At 48.0% G+C, this 18,520-nt stretch overlaps 1 protein-coding gene across 1 annotated transcript in view; it reads right to left on the bottom strand.

The window, feature by feature from the left end:
- LOC111954858 (microtubule-actin cross-linking factor 1, isoforms 1/2/3/4/5-like) overlaps window positions 1-18,520 on the bottom strand; it is a 292,736-nt gene that overhangs the window by 87,176 nt on the left and 187,040 nt on the right. Inside the window, 19 exon segments of the mRNA XM_070436147.1 lie at window positions 51-162; window positions 398-554; window positions 2,317-2,483; window positions 2,853-3,170; window positions 3,357-3,556; window positions 5,353-5,476; window positions 5,674-5,847; window positions 6,155-6,346; window positions 6,628-6,969; window positions 7,212-7,376; window positions 7,656-7,889; window positions 8,175-8,324; window positions 9,363-9,659; window positions 9,821-9,973; window positions 10,075-10,290; window positions 10,374-10,529; window positions 10,690-11,804; window positions 11,846-12,023; window positions 12,628-18,081. Coding sequence (XP_070292248.1) covers window positions 51-162; window positions 398-554; window positions 2,317-2,483; window positions 2,853-3,170; window positions 3,357-3,556; window positions 5,353-5,476; window positions 5,674-5,847; window positions 6,155-6,346; window positions 6,628-6,969; window positions 7,212-7,376; window positions 7,656-7,889; window positions 8,175-8,324; window positions 9,363-9,659; window positions 9,821-9,973; window positions 10,075-10,290; window positions 10,374-10,529; window positions 10,690-11,804; window positions 11,846-12,023; window positions 12,628-18,081 — 9,904 coding nt within the window.

Raw genomic sequence — 18,520 nt, 5'->3', positions numbered from 1 at the left:
TGCAGGCAGCAGGGGRCGCACACAGGCAGATGTTTCCCCATTCCCCTTACCTGTCTTGGCCTGGGGGGCTGTGATGTTGATGATGAGGGTCTCCAGTTCTGATCCAGTCTTGTTCAGCTCCTGAACCTGAACCCCCTGGGCCTCCCAGTCACTCAGTAAGTCCTTAGTAGAAAAAAATGTCAGAAAGTTATTAATGGCCTTATATAATTCCTCAATGAATATTCACACGGACATGTCGTTCTGAATCACTATCATGCTTTGGAACGTATTTATCACTACGGAATCTAGCAATACCTTAGAATGAGTGAAATATGTTTCAGTGATTGATTGAGGATTCTGTTTGCTGCATGAGTGTGATTAAACCAGGTACTAATTTWAAAAAAGGACACACACACACCGTGAGCTGCTGCACTCTCCTCTGCAGGGCCTCTGTGCTGAGGTTGGGCTCTTTGGGAGGCAGCTGCTCCTGTGTTGTCTGGAGCCACCTGAGGAGGGAGCCAGAGAGAGAGCGGAACTGGCCCAACCGCTGCTCACAACTCTGGGTGGCGTTGTTCCTGGAGAGGGAAGGAGAAGGATAGAGACAAGTGAAGATGAGGGGATGGCGAGAGAAACAAGATGGGGGGAAGAAAAAAAGAGAGGGACAGAAATAGAGGGGGGGTAGACGTTGAGAAAGCGGGTGAAAAACAAAAGAGGGATGAAGAGAGGAGAAAGAGATGGAAAGAGGGAGAGATCATTTGAATTCAATCCCACTATCATGTCCATATAAAACACACAACCATCACATTAAAATCACATGCTCCATGACACAAAAAGAGAGAGTTACGCAGTCAAGGATAAACCAGTATCTCGACCGTATTCGCCCAAGGCTATAGTCTCCTTGGCCTTGACCCCTGCTTTGTACCTGTTCTGCCCCAATCGCAGCTGCTTTCAAAACACTGCACTGACTGCGGTGCACACAGACAAAACAATCATGATATAACAGTCTGGGTCATTGAAAGTGTTTTATTTATGTTTTGTTCACAGTCTGTAAGTGAGAGCCTCTTYTGTATGTCTGATAAATGGACACTGAACTGTGCCCACCAAGGCTTATTTTAGTAACCGCTGACCACATTCATTCCTGCGCCATCAGCTAACACGGTCCACCCCCCCACACCATTGTTGGCAACTCACAGCGTTAAGAGACAGGCCTAATCCCTCACTATATATTGTTAGGTTCTTATTTCTCAGAGTAAATGACTCACGGACACTATAGAAGCTTTAACCAAGTTGAATCATTCCCCAAAGGTTCTGTACAGCTGAAATCAGACCGCTAAACATCTCAGACATCACAGTTTATATGCATCCTCCTTCAGACACTCCTCCTTACAGTTTATGGCTCCACAGGAAAGAAGGTAACCAGATACCAACCCTGATGACTCCCTTAAGGGGAACTGACYTCACCCCTCACCTCCTGACCTCAACCCCTTCTTCACCTAATCCACAGATATCCATCTGTCTTTCCTATATCAACACGTCGCTCTCCTCTCCTCCAACAAACACATTCCAAAGCCTTCTGGCTTTTTACAAACTCTCTCTATTCAAGGCTTTGCCTCTATCATTTATTTAATATCTCAATGTTCAAAGTTTAGCCGATTCCAACAATGTATTAGCCGCTATATGGGAGCTTTTGCGATCTTTTGCTAGACGAACGGACAGTCCAATGGTATTTATAAGAGGCCTGAAGTAGAAATAGAAACACTAGAAGGGGCATTGCCAGTCATTCTATTTCTATGAGGCCCAACTCCCTTGTGGCATGTCACAAGTGTGGCTAGGCTAACCAGGGCGACATGGCAACTGGTAACAGGAAGTTTATTTTTTTGTTGTCATTTAGCAGACACTCTTACAGGAGCAATTAGGGTTAAGTGCCTTGCTCAAGGGCAGACAGCTGTTCCCCCTAGGCGACTATGGGATTCGAACCAGCAACCTTGGTTAAAAGCCCAATGCTCTTAACCGCTAAGCTGCCTGCCACACCAGTGGATGAATTTGTATGGCATTAGCGTGAAGARAAATGCCATGAGTGTCACATTTCAGACTGTAATGGTGGCAGCAATGTGACAGTGTGTTGTCTTATTGTGCTGTACCCATCTCCCCCTAGTGGGATTGGTGCTACACTACAAGCATCTAGAGACCTTTAAATCGATTTCGACGTGTGGGTCTTTGTTTTGTGTATTCTAGGGCAGGGCTTACCTACAGTGAACTACAAAGCTTATACACAGGGCTTTGCATTGGTGTTGTATTGGATTTGGCTCAGCGTTTTTCTGAGGCAGTGCTGCTTACCTTTCAGTGATGTTGGATTCCAGTCGGGCGAACTCATCGGACACCTCTCTGACTTTGTCCAGTAGGGTCTGTGTGCTGGTCAGGGCCTTGGCTTGGCTGAGGTCTGTCCCCAGCTGGCAGAATGACTTCAGTTGACCTGCCTCCTGCTCCTGCTCCGCTCTCACCTCCTGTAGTAGTAACGTAGACACAGATGTGTTATCTGAAGGTAGCCTACCCTCCCCGAAATCCTTCTGCCTTCTTCCACTTCTCTGTTCAAAGATATCTATGGTTCTTYACTATTATTTATCATCACCATCCTCTCACCTCAATGGCCTGTAACACTGATATATACAGGTCTGCACCTCTATCCTCCTACCACCTCTCTGTTTACATTCATATCTATGGTCTGACGGACTGATATCTATGGTACGGGAACACTTTAAGGGACCACAATGGAAATTATATATTTTTTTAAGTCAATGAATTATGTATTGTGTGTATATGTATTTTTTTTTACTGTCAAATCAAATCAATCTTTACCATCCCACCCCTTTTACCTCAATGGTCTGTCTGTAGTCCTCCACACTGCGGTCAGGCTGTCCTGCGGGGCTCAGAGCTCTCAGCCTGGTCTGAGTAAAACCCTGCAAGTCTGTACTCAGTCTCTCATAGTTCTCCAGCTTGGGCAGGAGCSCCCGGAGCTCAGCCTCCCTCTCGGCCTGCTTGGCCTGTGCCACGGCGTACCTCTGGGTCAGGCTCTCTAGTGACGCCTGGAGCCCGGAGGCCGTGGAGGCGTCAGAGCTCTGGAGCAGTTTGGAGAGAGAGTCACAGGTGGCCTCCACACTTCCCTGTCTGGATAACAGCTCCTGGCGTAGTTTCTGGAACAGAGGGGAAGTGGGTTAAAAGAAGTTMATGTAACACAACTGCAAAGTGGAAGTGTGTATTATTATTTTTTAGATAATAGTCTATGTAAGTATGGTAAAAAAATATATATCTGAAACAGGATTATAGCAGCTGCAGGCTATTCCATGTTCCATTGTGGACCTGTATTTCTACTATGGTACCTGATTCTGTGTGAGGGCATCCTGGACAGCCTGTGCGGTGGGTTGGACGGGCCCGGGGGTCAGCAGTAGGCCGTCCAGCCAGGCTAGCAGGCCCTTCAGCCCCTCCTGGACACTGACCGACTGGGCTACGGACGTCTGGAGCTGCTCAGCCCGCTCCGACACGGACTCAGACAGMGAGCTGAACCTCTTCTCCAGGCCATCTGGCTCAGAGAGAGGAAGGATGAGAGAATTCCAGGGTGATTACTTTTCTCCATCACGATATAGACTCATGTGTTTAGGTGGATGGATTTAAAAGACATCAACGGAGATGGGGGTGTTTAGTAAGACAAGAAGATACACGGCATGATCTATGAGGATGTGGAGGGATGAATAAGATAACACACTATAGAAGGGTATGAACGGCAGAGCAATAGATATACAGTACCGTTCAAAAGTTTGGGGTCACTTAGAAATGTCCTGGTTTCCATTGAAACCATACATGAAATGAGTTGCAAACTGAATAGGAGATAGAGTCAAGACGTTGACAAGGTCTTAAATAATGATTTTTTAATTTAAAATAATAAGTTGACCTTCAACTTTGCTTTCATCAAAGAATCCTCCATTTGCAGCATTACAGCCGGTAGACCCTTTGGCATTCTAGTTGTCAATTTTGAGGTAATTCTGAAGAGATTCACCCCATGCTTTCCTGAAGCTCCTCTCACAAGTTGGATTGGCTTGATGGGCACTTCTTCGTTACCATACGCGTCAAGCTGCTCCACAACAGCTCAATAGGGTTGAGATCGGTACTTGTGCTGCCACTCCATTTATAGACAGAATACCAGCTGACTGCTTCTTCCCTAAACAGTTATTGCATAGTTTCGGAGCTGTGCTTTGGGTCATTGTCCTTGTTGTTAGGAGGAAAATTGGCTCCAGTTAAGTGCCGTCCACAGGGTATGGCACGGCGCTTGCAAAATTGGAGTGATAGCCTTCCTTCTTCAAAATCCCTTTACCATGACAATCTCCCACTTAACCACCCACAAAGCACCCCAGAAATCACATTGCCTCCACCATGCTTGACAGATGGCGGCAAGCACTCCTCCAGCATCTTTCTCACGAACGTTCTTCTTGTGATCGGAACACCTCAAAACTTAGATTCGTCTGTCCATAACACTTTTTTACAAATTTCCTCTGTTCCGTGTTCTTTTTCACATCTCACTTTTCTTTTCATTGGCTTTTCTTTGCAATTCTGCCTAGAAGGCCAGCATCACCGGAGTCGCCTCTTCACTGTTGACGTTGATACTGGTGTTTTGCGGGTACTATTAATGAAGCTGCCATTTGAGGACTTGTGAGCGTCTGTTTCTCAAACTAGACACTCTAATGTACTTGTCCTCTTGCTCAGTTGTGCACCGGGGCTCCCACTCCTCTTTCTATTCTGGTTAGAGACAGTTTGCTCTGTTCTGTGAGGGAGTAGTACACAGTGTTGTACGAGATCTCAGTTTCTTGGCAATTTCTCGCATGGAATAGCCTTCATTTCTCAGAACAAGAAAATAGACTGACGAGTTTTCAGAGAAGAAGTTATTTGTTTTTGGTCAATTTGAGTCTGTAATCGAAACCACAAATGGCTAATCCCCAATACTCAACTAGTCTAAAGAGGCAGTTTAATTGCTTCTTTAATCAGCATAACAGTTTTCAGCTGTGCTAACATAATTGCAAAAGGGTTTTCTAATGATCAATTAGCCTTTTAAAATGATAAACTTGGATTAGCTAACACAACTTGTCATTGGAACACAGGAGTGATGGTTGCTGATAATGGGACTCTATACGCTTATGTAGATATTCCATAGAAAAAGCCGTTTCCAGCTACAATAGTAATTTACAACATTAACAATGTCTACACTGTATTTGATACATTTGATGTTATTTTGATGGACCAAAAATGTGCTTTTCTTTCAAAAACAAGGACATTTCTAAGTGACCCCAAACCTTTGTACGGTGGTGTAGTTGTGAGCTTGTGTACCTGCAGTGCTGATGATCTCGGCAGCTCTGAGAGTGGGGGACTCCTGTGTGTTAGCCAGCTCTCTGCCTRCCCTCCTCACCTTCTCCAACTGGACTGACCGCTCCGCCAGCTCATCCTGCAACAGCTGACCAGAACACAGGGAGAGAGGGGGAAGAAAAAGAACAGAAAAGGGAAAAGGGAGGAGAAATGTTGAGGTGCAGGGAATAGAAAACAGAGTTCTATATACATGTGACTGAACGATAGTGTCGCCTCGTTCAGTCACATGTATATACTGTATAAAATCATTCCGCACACCCCACCTATTTCTATGCTCTCTCTCACCTGTACGGCCCGCAGTGTGTTCTGTAGTGTCTGTGTGTCGGTCTCTCCGCTGGGTCCGGCTATACTCTGGTTCTGCTCCTGGGCGCTGAGCCAGGTGTGGAGCGACACAGCCTCGTCCTGGTACTGCTGGTAGCGTTCCAACAGACCCGACAGACGCCCGCCCAGATCTGACGACTGGAGAAGGAAGACGGGGGGTGGGGTGTAAGCATAGATCAACAAAAGATGAACAGGACAGCAATGTTGAATATCTCTACACACAGCCTCAATTATGGTTATTGCTATAATATGAATTATTAGATATTGTAGCTATATAAAAATAATGTAAAATAATGAATAAGGCTTATATTTCATAGGGACCTTAACTGAATATAGTGAGTCTCAACACAATCCCTGCCATTTYGGATATGCTCCTAGTATGTATTGGTACACCAAGCCCAGTGGTAATGAAGACTACAATCCCCCTACTCTTTATGAGACCCACCTTGGTGTGCAGCGCGGTGTAGCGGTGGTTGGCGTCCTGTAGCTTGTCAGTGACCAGCTGCCTGGTCTCCTCCAGGGCTGGGTCAGACCCTCCTACCTTCTCCAGAGCCCCCTGGAAGGAGTCCAGCACCTTCTGACCCGAGATGGACACGAAGCGCAGGTCTGCCCTGTGGCAGATCACATCCTCCGCCAGCTGGAAGACAACAGGTTACAGGTCAGTTCGATACAGTCAAGAATGTGTTCAGTTMCAAMGTTTGAAACRGTARAYTTAGYRTCTTKAGTATCATGACTGTGTGTATACAGCTGACAGTAGGAGTGAATATTGCTACCAGCTGCCAATATAAACCCTGATCTATTGTTACAGTAAGCCTATATTCTTGCATCTTGCTCATGTAAACCATCTCTCTATGGCTATGCAATGTAGCTTTCTCTCTAACTCACACTAGTCWAGGAAAATCAAAAAACAACATGTACCTTCTTGTGCTCTTCCAGTCTCCCCTTCAGGCCCTGTGCGTCCGTCTCTCCTTCYCCCAGGGAACACAGCTCCCCCTCACTCTGTTCCAGCCAGGTCCCCAGGCCTCCCTGCTCCTGGAGGAACTTGGCCAGCTCGTCCTTAAGGGCCTCCGAGCGCCTCAGCCTCTCCTGGCAAGACCGCAGCTTCTCCTGGTGTTGGGTCTGGAGCTGGTCTAGCTGGTCCCGCAGACGCCGTTTCTCCTCGGCTGGCACGGCCGAGTCGGGCTGGTCCAGGAGGGAGCGAGCGTTCTGGGACACCTGCATCAGCTGKGCCTGCTGGGCCTGGAGCTGCTGGAGCTCTGCCTGTAGAGGGGTCAAAGATCATAATGGGTCAGAGAGAGCCAAAGGTAGGAAAAGAGATGAGGAAGCCACCTTAAGACTATTGGGATGCAAGTTGACTGTCATCCAATAACCTCTGCCAAGCACCTAAAAAGGCGGTTTTAGAGCCCTTTTCTGAAGCATTACGTTTCATAGTGCATTTAATTGTATACCACAACATGAACAAACGTTCCCTTTGTGAATAAACAGCAAGGAGAATGTCTGACCTGGAGCATGTCGCTGTGTGATTGTAGTCTTCCCTCTGGCGAGGAGGGGTGGTCAGTAACAGTCATGCCAGTTCCTCTTTTCCCAGGCTGGTTCAGGGAGGAGAGCTCCTCTAGCAGCGAGTCGATCTGACACCGCGTCTCCTGCAGCTCCTCTACTGCCTTCGCCTATAGGGGAAGAAAATAGAGGGGAAACAYGATCAAACGTATATTTCTACCAATGAAAGTGCAGTCAGGGAAAGAAAGGCCCTTCACCATAATTGCCACAGAAAAGTAAAGAGCTTTTCCTCTGGGTTAATTGCCACACTGTAGCTATTTCCATAGTAATTTTTCAGTACTCAAAACAGTATCCATAAAGATACACATCTTGGACCTTGGTTCCTTATAGATGAGAATAATAAAATCCACGTGCTGTGTTCGACAGCAGCGCTGCTACTTTACGCTTACCCTCTGTGTGTTCTGTTGGACGGYGGTGCTGATGGCCGTGTCCAGCTGGGCCAGGGAGGAGTAGGCCGTGTCCGTCAGGGCACTGTACTGCTCCTTCATACGGGAGAGTGCCCCCTGGAGGTTGGCCCTGTCCTCTGGACTCAGGCTGTCACCGTGCTCCGCCAGGAACTCCTCCACCGAGCGGATGGTCTCCGCCACGCCCTCGCCTCTGGTCTGCAGGTCCTTCTGTACTTCCTGGGGGAGAGAGAGGGTCAGATATAGAGAGGTTACAGGTAGTGTGGCATAGTTCCCTGGAGCAGGCTGTACAAAATTGCATGTGAAGAGAAAGGAGAATACATGCACAGTGTTAAGGCGCTCCGACAGATTGAATGCAGTCTCGCTCCTGTAACTGTGGGTCCTCGAAGAGACCTAGCGAGGTCAAAACCTGGCTACATTAGAAGTCTGGGAGCAACTAAACAACACAGGCGTGTTATCTCCTTTCTTGAGACATGGATGTGAAAAAAACGGAGCGTTTCTCACCTTCAGCTCGCTCCGTTTCTGCTGCAGCACATTCACGTCACCCGACTCTGCTCCCGCTCTTTGATTGGCCAGCACGCTGGCAGCTCCGGCCAACCACATTGTAAGGCCTTCCAATTTTTGTGAGCACTCTGCTTTCTGCTGCTGCACCACCTGGAGAGACACGGATGACGGTAGAAAGAGAAAAATGTAAGCAAAAAAAAAAAAGAGTGAGAAAAGTAATATTGSCCGTTGTGCTAATGAACAGTGGTCAGTCCACAACGTTGAATCAGACCCCTATCGTCGTTTTCCACTCAGTTGAGCAGGAGCACACAAAAAGCAGATMTTTTTGCACTTCTCTTCAACACCCATTCACACTTCCATTAAGTGCACGCTTGCCTGTTTCTAAACCCTTTGAATGTCATTTGTGCACCCTTCGCCAGACGTTGAGCATGATGTGTCCAGAATTCACACAGCCAGACAGACAGATCGACAGATACAGACACAGCATCATCAACAGGTCAGTCAAGCCAAAACAACGACGATACACAAAGACAATCAAACAAACGGTGTCCTCATTTGGCCTTTGTTCCTTCCTCCCCGTGTCGTACAACAGGGGAGAAGAGGACAAAARGAAAGCGTTCAAGCCACAGCAAGGCTTCTCTGATTTATAAAAATAAACTCTCTAGCCTTTTCCGTGGTGGCACAAGCGTATTTCCTCCTGTGGCAATCTGGAAGAGCAAGGCAGACATGTTAATTCACACAGGTGTTATACAGGGACACATGCAGAGGAGCAAACACACATTCGGAATAGAAGCTTGTGGTGGGAGTAGTAGTACCGGYCCCTATACGGTGTCTTAGCCTTCGCAGCAGCAGCGGTTGTTTGCTAATCTGATGTAAGCGATACATTTTGACATATGGGTTGGTTGTGATGGTGAGTCTGTAAATATGGGAAATAAGAATAATTTTTGAAGTTGGCATATTTGCTTTGRTGGACAGGATTAATAATATGTATAAGGACTAGCCAGTTACAGAAAGGGAGAATTGGTAGAAAGGGAGAATTGAAACAATGATAGCATGACCGCAATCGTTGTATGGTAAAGTATGTTATTACTGATGATTCAATGTATTGAAAATGTATCTGTGAGTATGTTAAACATKTATTCCAGAACTCCAAATGGGACTGCGCAACATAGCCAGCGGTTTGCCAACCTCTCTSTCCCTTGCACTCTGTCTCTCTCTTTCTCTCTCCTCCTCTTCCTCTTCCTTTTCTTCGCGTCTGCGCTGCCTCTCCTCCTCCCTCTCTCTCCGGGCGGCGAGGGCGTCRGTCTTGGCGTGGGCTTGGCCAGCGGCTCGGTGGAAGCCCCTCTGGAGCTGTTGYAGCTGCCCAAGGAGGTGCCTGCTCTGTTCKGGAGCCAGGTCCTGAGCCCGCTCCGAGATGAACACCTGGATGTCAAAGGCAAGCGCGTTGACGTCATTGGAGCGTGCCGAGAGAGACGACTGCAACTCCTGAGGAAGGGAGATAGAAAGGAGAGATCATGATCTGAGGACKAGCTGGAAATGAAGCAACGTGTAGRMKGAATCCSAAYGAGATTGTTAATTGCACACTTGAAAGTGCACAAGAAGAGGGTAACAAGATCAAACTTGAAGTGTGGAGTGAGTGCGGTAACCTTGCATAGCTGGAGCTGTTGKGTGCGCTGAGMAGGAGTCTCGCCCTGGGKTTGCCCATCCATTCCTGTAATTTGTGCCTCAGTCTCCTTCAGCCAGAAGAGAAGATCCTCTACTCGYCCTCCAAGTGACTTCTGTTCCCCAGTCACTGCCTCCTGAGAAAGAGAAACAAACAGCACTGATTAGCAAAGGGTGCAATRGTGGATTAAACACCAAAAACACACAGATCTCATATTTCAATCCACTGTCCCATTACCTTATGTGCCTCTCTGTGTGCGCGCATCCCCTGCAGRATGTTTTCTGAAACCCCTCTGGCGGCTTCGTAACCTCGAGCTAAGCTTCGCCCATCCTTTTCYAAGGCCAATAGTAGCTGAGGTGGTACTTCCTGTGGGCGGGGCTCCAGCAGCTGCCCAGCAGCATCCACTTCCTTTTTGACCTGGGATTCTAAATCCCAAAGTTCTAGATCCAAGGTCTGAGATAAAAGGTTGGTCAATTTTGAAACCTAAGATTTCTATTGTGATAACATCATACATTTGCAGGTACTACATCTCTTACCTCTGTCTGTTTGATGATGTCATCAAGGGCAATGAGGCTGCGACCAATCGACTGTTGCTGCTGCTGCTTGAGGCGAACCTCGATGTGTCTCACCATAGAGAGCAGAGCCACAATTTGCTGGTCATGTTCCAGGAATTCCTGGCGGAGCAACGAGGACTGATGGAAAGGGAATGTCAGATAAGCATCAGTCTGAATGGCAATTTTCCMMYAAAAAAATGGACATTTGACAGCTTATTACTGGGTTACACAATACAGATAATGTATGATCAAGTAGAGACAATTTGCTTTTCACCTACTAAATGCATCAGTTGCTTACCTTTCCCGTCTTAGCTGGGCTCTTCTCTTTCCTTATCTCCAATTCTTGGATTTCTCCATCCTCCTCCCAGCTCTCTGTTGTATCAGACTCAACAATCTCATTTGCATCAGACTGTGGGGTCTCGTCAGACCAGGACTGTCCTGATTCTGTGGACTCCTCAAGGTACTGTTCCTCTTTACACTCAGTTTCAGTGGGACTGTCAAGTTTCTGCTCCTGCTGTTGTTCTTGCTGTTTCGTTTTCTTCTTCTTCCCTTTGCCAGTAGTTTTAGCTGGCTGGGTAGCAGGTGCCAAAAATGCCTCCTCAGGTGTACTAATTCTTAGTTGTTCAATGTCCTTGCCAGGAAGATCAGTTTGTTTGCTCGGACACCGGTCCTCCTCAGTATCTTTCACCAGATGTGCATCAGTTTCCTCTGTGGTCTTAGCAGTCTGGGTACCTGGAGCCACAGAGGCCTTGACCAGGTGGGCGCCTGACATGGATACAAGGGCTTCAGGAGAGGCATCCACAACGTCAATAACACGATGRGTGTCTGGGTGGACATCCTTCTCAGGTGTACCAATCCTAAATTGTTCAATTTCCTTGCCATGTGGGTCAATTTCTCTCCTCAAAGAAATATCCTCCTTAGTTTTCTCCTCAAGGTGTGCATTGATTTGGTACGGTGCAGTGGTGTGGGTTGATCTTTGTTGATTGGTGTCAACTCCACTAAGACTCTTGGTAGAGGCAGCCATTTTGTTCAGCTCCTCACCACTTGCCACCGTTGTAACATCACCGTCTGAYTTATTGTCTTGCTGCTTCTCAATCTTCTGCTCCTCCCCAGAGACTGAGCTTTCTAGATCAGCCGGGGTGGATTTCACTTCAGARTCTGCTCTATTGTGGATGGATGGCTTCTCCTCTGTCGCAGGTTCAACTTTTTCTACCACTTTATGCATCTTAGATTTTTTGTTCTTCTTATTTTTCTTTCCCGGCATCATCTCTTTAAGCTGGTCTGTTTGAGATGGTATAACCTTCTCCTCTTTATCTCCTTTAGCTTGGTCTGGTATAACTTTTTCTCCTTCTCCAGCCTGGTATGGCAGAGCTTTCTCCTCTTTCTCTCCTTCTCTAGCCTGGTCTGGTAGAACTTTCTCCTCTTTCTCTCCTCTAGCCTGGTCTGTAGAAAACATTTCTCCTCTTTCTCTCCTCTAGCCTGGTCTGGTAGAACTTTCTCCTCTTTCTCTCCTCTAGCCTGGTCTGGTAGAACTTTCTCCTCTTTCTCTCCTCTAGCCTGGTCTGGTAGAACTTTTCCTCTTCTCTCCTCTAGCCTGGTCTGGTAGAACTTTCTCCTCTTTCTCTCTCTAGCCTGGCTGGTAGAACTTTCTCTCTTTCTCTCCTCTTAGCCTGGTCTGGTAGAACTTTCTCCTCTTCTCTCCTTCTCTAGCCTGGTCTGGTAGAACTTTCTCCTCTTTCTCTCCTTCTCTAGCCTGGTCTGGTAGAACTTTCTCCTCTTTCTCTCCTCTAGCCTGGTCTGGTAGAACATTCTCCTCTTTCTCTCCTCTAGCCTGGTCTGGTAGAACTTTCTCCTCTTTCTCTCCTCTAGCCTGGTCTGGTAGAACTTTCTCCTCTTTCTCTCCTTCTTTAGCCTGGTCTGGTAGAACTTTCTCCTCTTTCTCTCCTTCTCTAGCCTGGTATGGCAGAGCTTTCTCCTCTTTCTCTCCTTCTCTAGCCTGGTCTGGTAGAACTTTCTCCTCTTTCTCTCCTCTAGCCTGGTCTGGTAGAACTTTCTCCTCTTTCTCTCCTCTAGCCTGGTCTGGTAGAATTTTCTCTTTCTCTCCTCTAGCCTGGTCTGGTAGAACTTTCTCCTCTTTCTCTCCTCTAGCCTGGTCTGGTAGAACTTCTCCTCTTTCTCTCCTCTAGCCTGGTCTGGTAGAACTTTCTCCTCTTTCTCTCCTTCTTTAGCCTGGTTATGGCAGAGCTTTCTCTCCTCCTCTAGCCTGGTATGGCAGAGCTTTCTCTCCTCCTCTAGCCTGGTATGGCAGAGCTTTCTCTCCTTCTTTAGCCTGGTCTAGTGAAACTTTCTCCCCTTTCCTTCCTCCTTTAACCTCGTATGGCAGAGCTTTTTCCACTTCCTCTGCTGCTACAGGAATCATAGAATGGCCAGGCAGAACTTTCTCTCTTTCTCCTTTCTTCTTGTCAATTCCTTTACTCTTTTCTGGTGAAACCTCAGGACTCCCCACAGTCTTAAGATCCTCTTCGGATGTCACCAAACTCTCTTTCTTCCCCACTACCTGACGCAGTGCCACTAGCTCCTCTGCAGCTTGCTTCTCACTAACACCTCGCCCAAACACCTTCCTCAGGATACTCTCTTTCGCCTTCCGTAAAAGGGCCTCTTTGTCATTTACTGCCTGGTGGGTTTTCAGAGTGAATTCCACCTCTTTTCTATCCTTATGCTCCTGTTGTCCAGTCTGTTGAGAAACCGTCTTCTCCCCATCTGAATCACTCTTTCCCACAATCTGCTCGCCTTCCCGCTTTTGCTCATCCTTAGAAACTCTATTATGAATGGATACTCTATCATGGATGGACGATCGCTCATCTGCCACAGATTCAACCTTTTCTGCTACTATGGGTATCTTAGACTTTTTGTCCAAGCTATCGAGAACACCCTTCGTTACTGTCACTTCAGAATCTGCTTTATCATGGATGGATGGTATCTCCTCTGTCACAGGTTCAACCTTCTCTGATGCCATAGGTATCTTAGACGTTTTGTTCTTCTCCACCCGTCTTTGGTCCTTGAAGATCTTATACTCTTCTGTACCATCGCTCTCTACCTCAAGAGCATCTTCTATGGCTCCTAGCGGAACAGTAGAACCTTCCCTTACTTTGCCAATATCTTCTGGATCTCCAAACCTCTCAACAGAATGTGCCTTGGCACTTCCAAGTGCAGATTGAACATCTTGCACAAGGGACTCCTCTTTCTCCTGTGGGGTAACATAACCCCTGGTGGACTCAATACCCTTATCCTTACCCTCTGACTCAATGTCAACCTCCCCTTTTCCTTTCTTCTTATTCTTCCTCTTCTTTTTGCTCTTTCCTTCGGCCTCCTTGGAAGGGGGTGATGCATGTCCAAGATCATCACGCTCTGTGACCTCAATCTTTGTGTCCCTCTCAACCTCCACTCTACCTTGCTCCACCACGCTCTCAATACTGTCTTCTGCCACATTTGTCTTCCCTTCATCTCTCTCAACTAGTGTAGAAATGTCTATGCTGCCCTGTTGATCCCTACCTTCTCTGCCAATGGCCCCTGTCGAGTCCATCCGTGGTTCTTTGCCCATAGCAGACTGCCCCTGCTGTGTGACTGAACTACTGTCACCCACAGGTCTAGACCCCTTTTTGTTTTCATTTTCTGGTGGTCGAACAGTAACATCTTGCGGAGTCTCCATCTCCTGAAGGGCCTGCTGAACCCTTTTCTTCGCATTGATTGCAAACTGAGCCAACAAATTGATTGACTGGTCCGACTCAATTTCCAATGACTTCCCGGCTATTGAGACCTGTTCATCTTCCATTTCTTCTTCAATGTGTACAGAGCCATGGTGTTGCAGATCTTCTGACTGCYTGAACGTTCCGGCTTCTAGAGTCTTTACAATGTCCTCTGTGATCATTAAAGGGTTATAACCCTTTTCTGACTCTTCTGGATGTGTGGATGGAGAAATAACTTCAGAACTTTCAATAATTATTTTGGTTTGGCTGTCTGGACTGGATATTGATAATGTGACTGCAGGACTATAGGTCCCATTTGAAGAGGCAATGGGTGTTGAACTATCCTCATCGTCACATTCTACTTCCATGGAGCCCAAGTTGCCCTGGAGTTCTGCAGCCATTTCTCTGGATATAAGCCCATCTTTGACAGCTTTTTTCAGGCTAGAGACTCTCTGCCCTGTGGAAGGGTCAAACAAGCCCCCTTTCAGAACCTGGTTGGTGGCAATGAGCCTGGCCATATGTTCTCCCACCAGCCCTTTCTTAGAGGCTTTAGGCAGAGGGAGCCTAGCTCCATTGGAAATATCAATAATCCCTCCAGTGTCTGCCTGGCTTTGCAACATTCTGAGTGCTGGGACCGGATCAACTTGTTGAGATRCAATTGCTTCAGCTAAATTCAGGATTTCACCTGTTTGCTTATCCTGGATTCCCTTGAAAKGCTTCACTTCCAAGAAGCGCTTTCCGCTCTTAATGTCAATCTTGCCTTGGTTTACAAGGTCTGAGTACGGCACAATTTGGGCACTTTGTGGATCCAACAAACCTTGTGTTACACCTGGAGAAACCATTGCTTTCTTGGCAGTGCTCTCATCGAGCAGACCATCGGAGACAGCCTCTGTCAATGTAAGTCTACACTTTAAATCAGGGTCCAAAATGGCACCTGTGGACGCCTGGAGGAGGGCAGCATCTGGGTTTGAAGAGAGGGCGACTTCCCCCTGACATGCTCTCTCTAACTCCCCYAGTTCTGSGGCTATGGCACGGTCTACCARACCTCGCTGCAAAGCATCAGCAACTGACAGTCTAACTCCAGAGTTGTGRTGCACGATGCCACCCTCTGCCACTTGCTGGGACAAGGCTTGATAGACTTCCTCCTGCCCAAGCAAACCTCTTTCAAGGGCYTGCTTTAGGGRAACAGGTGACTTYGTTTTGGGATCGACAACCCCATCCATTTGCAGCTGCAACGTTGCTTTGGTTAGCGCTGAATCTGGGTCTGAGTATTTTCCACGGTATGACTTCTCCAACGCAACTAGCTTCTCTCGTTGGTCCTCCTCTATCAGCCCAAGGTTGGCTGCCAGGGTAACAGACACTTTCTTATCCCTCCGCAGGTCAACCACTCCCCCTGAGACCACCTGGGCCTCCAGAAGCCGAGCAGCTGTGTTGGAGTCTATCAGGCCTGCCCGAGCAGCATCCTTCAGGGTACAAATCTTCCCCTTCTCTACATCCACTACCCCTGCCAGGGTCTTCTCTGATTTCAGCACACTCCACATCAGGTCTTCGTCAAGCAGACCCTCCTGCATCACATCCTCCATGCTCAGAGATTCGCATGCACTGACATCCAGGAAACCKCCGAAAAGTCCTGCCTTGGCCATCAGCTTGACTGCAGTGTGTCCAGGGAGGACCCCCTGAGCCACGGCTTCATCTGGGAGAAGCCGCTGCCCTCCTTCCATCAGTAGACCCCCTTGGTGAAGCTCTGAGGTCAACCTTTCCAGCTCAACATCCTCCTCACTCTTCACTGCTGCTGCCTCTAAACTCATAACCTGGGGTGGGGTCTTCACTGTGACCCTCTGAGCATCCTTCATAGTATGTTTAACTCCAACACTCACAGGCATGCTCTCATTTTCATTAGTCTCTGATGGTGGAATAGGGTTGGCATCAGATTGGGTTGGCATCAGAGTCTCTGCCTCGGTCTTAAATGGTGTTGAGTACATTTCTGAGGCTTCAACAAGTGTACCGTCAATGTCTTCCATGAGTGAGTCCTTATCCTTTGTCTTTTTGTGACTTCTATCTCTTGCTCCCTCTGATTCAATCTCTACCAGCCCCTCTTCATACGAGTCTGTAATTAATTGCTTTTCTGGTAGTCCAGCTGAGGGCCGGACACTTTCAATAATAACAATTTCATCCTTTTCACTTTTTACTTCTCYGTGTACACCTCCATCTACCTCCTCACTTATTCTCATGGTTGAGTCAAGGTCTACCTGTCCCATCTCCTTAATTCCAGTTTGCTTAGCCTGCAATATCATGTCTGGTGTACCATCCCATCCTTGACTATCAGCTTCTTCTACCATCTTTCTGGAGGAAATATATTTTTCAGACAAGCTGAATGTTTTCTTTTCCTGGACCTCTCCAATTTCCCTTGTCTGCTGATTATCTGCCAAACTTACAATTGGCACTACTTCCATAMACTCCTGTCTTTCTGAAGTCAAACTCAACCCTGACACAACCACTCCAGGATTAGGATCCACATTGATCAGACCAGTAGCAGCCTTGACAAGTTCCACCAGCTCAGGCTCGAGCAACACTAAGCGCTGGCCAGAATGGGCATCTATATAACTGTGGGTCATTAAATGGAAAAGCAAGCGGTGATGTGCCTGCTCCTCAGGGGCCATCTCCTCCAGAAATGAGGGGACACATGTGTGCTCTGGGGAAGAGGCAGGTGGTGAGGAGGGAGGGGATGACCCAGTGGAGCCCCAGCTTAGGCGATTTAGTTTTGGGGAGCCTGACTGGTTCATGTTGTGTAGCACATCTGGGATCTGAATCTCTTTCAAAATCTCAGCCACTTTGGGTTCAAGGACCTCCTTAGCCTGATTCAGGGACACAACCTTGGGGGTTTCAGGAAGGTACAGGGCACCTATCGTGTGRCGTTGTCTCAGGATGTTCAGAGCCAGCTCTCCCGAGATGACCCCTTGTTGTAGAGCCTCTGCAATGGGCAGCAGCTCCCCTGACTCAGGCCAGAGCATCCCCATAAAAGCCCAGAGGGACTCGAGCACCAGCAGGGCCAKACGAGGTGAGAGCAGGTCCCTCTGGATTGCTTCCTCCAACCCTAGGCGCTCCCCACTTACAGGGTCTAGTATCCCACCACTCTGCAGCTGGCGGGTCARCATGGCACAGGCCAGGTCCTGGTCCATCAGATTGTGACGCACAGCCTCATCCACAGTCAGGCGGCGTCCCGTACGGGGGTCAGCGATCCCACCTGCAAATAGCTGGGCCTCCAGCAATCTCACCGTAACTTGCCTGTCAATCAGATTCTCTTGGACAGCACGGAAGATCCCAACCTTCCTGCCGGAAGCGAGGCAGACGGTGCCTCCTGGCTGCTGTTTGACTGGCAGCAAATGCAAGCCGGTGTCATCGCTGAGGACGCAGCGCTGCTGCAATTCAGACAGATTCAGCTTTTCAGCTGTGTTAGGGTCAACGAGCTCCCGCCGATTGACCCGTGACCTGAGCTTGGTGTAGACCCTTGGGGTCAGCAGGCCCATCTCTCCAGCACTATCCAASGTCAGTCTTCTTCCTCCCAACTCCCTCAGGCCTCCTGTGTTCATCTGCAGCTCCAGGATACGCAGCCCCAACTCCTCTCTGATAAGGCCCTCCTCCATGGCTGCAGCCACTGGGAGGAGCTGGCCCTCCAGTTGTTCTGTCTGGTCGACAAGATGCAAGGCACTCTCCAGCTCTGCTAGGGATTGGCTGATGATACTATCAATCAGGCCACAGTTGAAGCCYTCTTCCAGTGATAGGCTCACAGGGGAGACAGGATGAAATAACCCACCCATGGTGAGCTGGGCCTCCAATAAGACATGGCAGGTGTCCTGATCAATGAGGCCACGCTGAGCAGCTTGGAAGACTGGGATAGTTTCCATGGTGCCCAGGTCAATAACTCCGCCAATGGCAGCTTGGCTCTGTGAAGAGAGACAAAGTAAGTGAATATTTGAACTTCCTTCTACTCACACACTTAACAGTCTGATGAGTTCTTTGTTGAGGAATCCATAGCCCGTAAGTATCCAGCAAGAAAAAAATAACCCTTCACCAAAGAGTCATAATATTAGTTTTGACATAATTACGGTGATGAAAGCATATTTCAATAGATACAATACGATATAGTATTAATACAGTTCTTCTTTTTTTACCCCTTTTTCTCTCTAATTTCGTGATATCCAATTGGTAGTTAGTCTTGTCCCATTGCTGCAACTCCCCTACGGACTCGGGAGAGGCGAAGGTCAGGAGCCATGCCACACTGCTTCTTGACACACTGCTCGCTTAACCCGGAAGCCAGCCCGCACCAATGTACAGCTGACGACCGAAGTCAGCGTGCATGCGCCAGGCCGCCACAAGGAGTCG

Source organism: Salvelinus sp. IW2-2015, linkage group LG30 (genome assembly GCF_002910315.2).
Source record: "Salvelinus sp. IW2-2015 linkage group LG30, ASM291031v2, whole genome shotgun sequence".
Taxonomy (NCBI): Eukaryota; Metazoa; Chordata; class Actinopteri; order Salmoniformes; family Salmonidae; genus Salvelinus; species Salvelinus sp. IW2-2015.
This window is presented reverse-complemented; position numbering and strand designations above follow the sequence as displayed.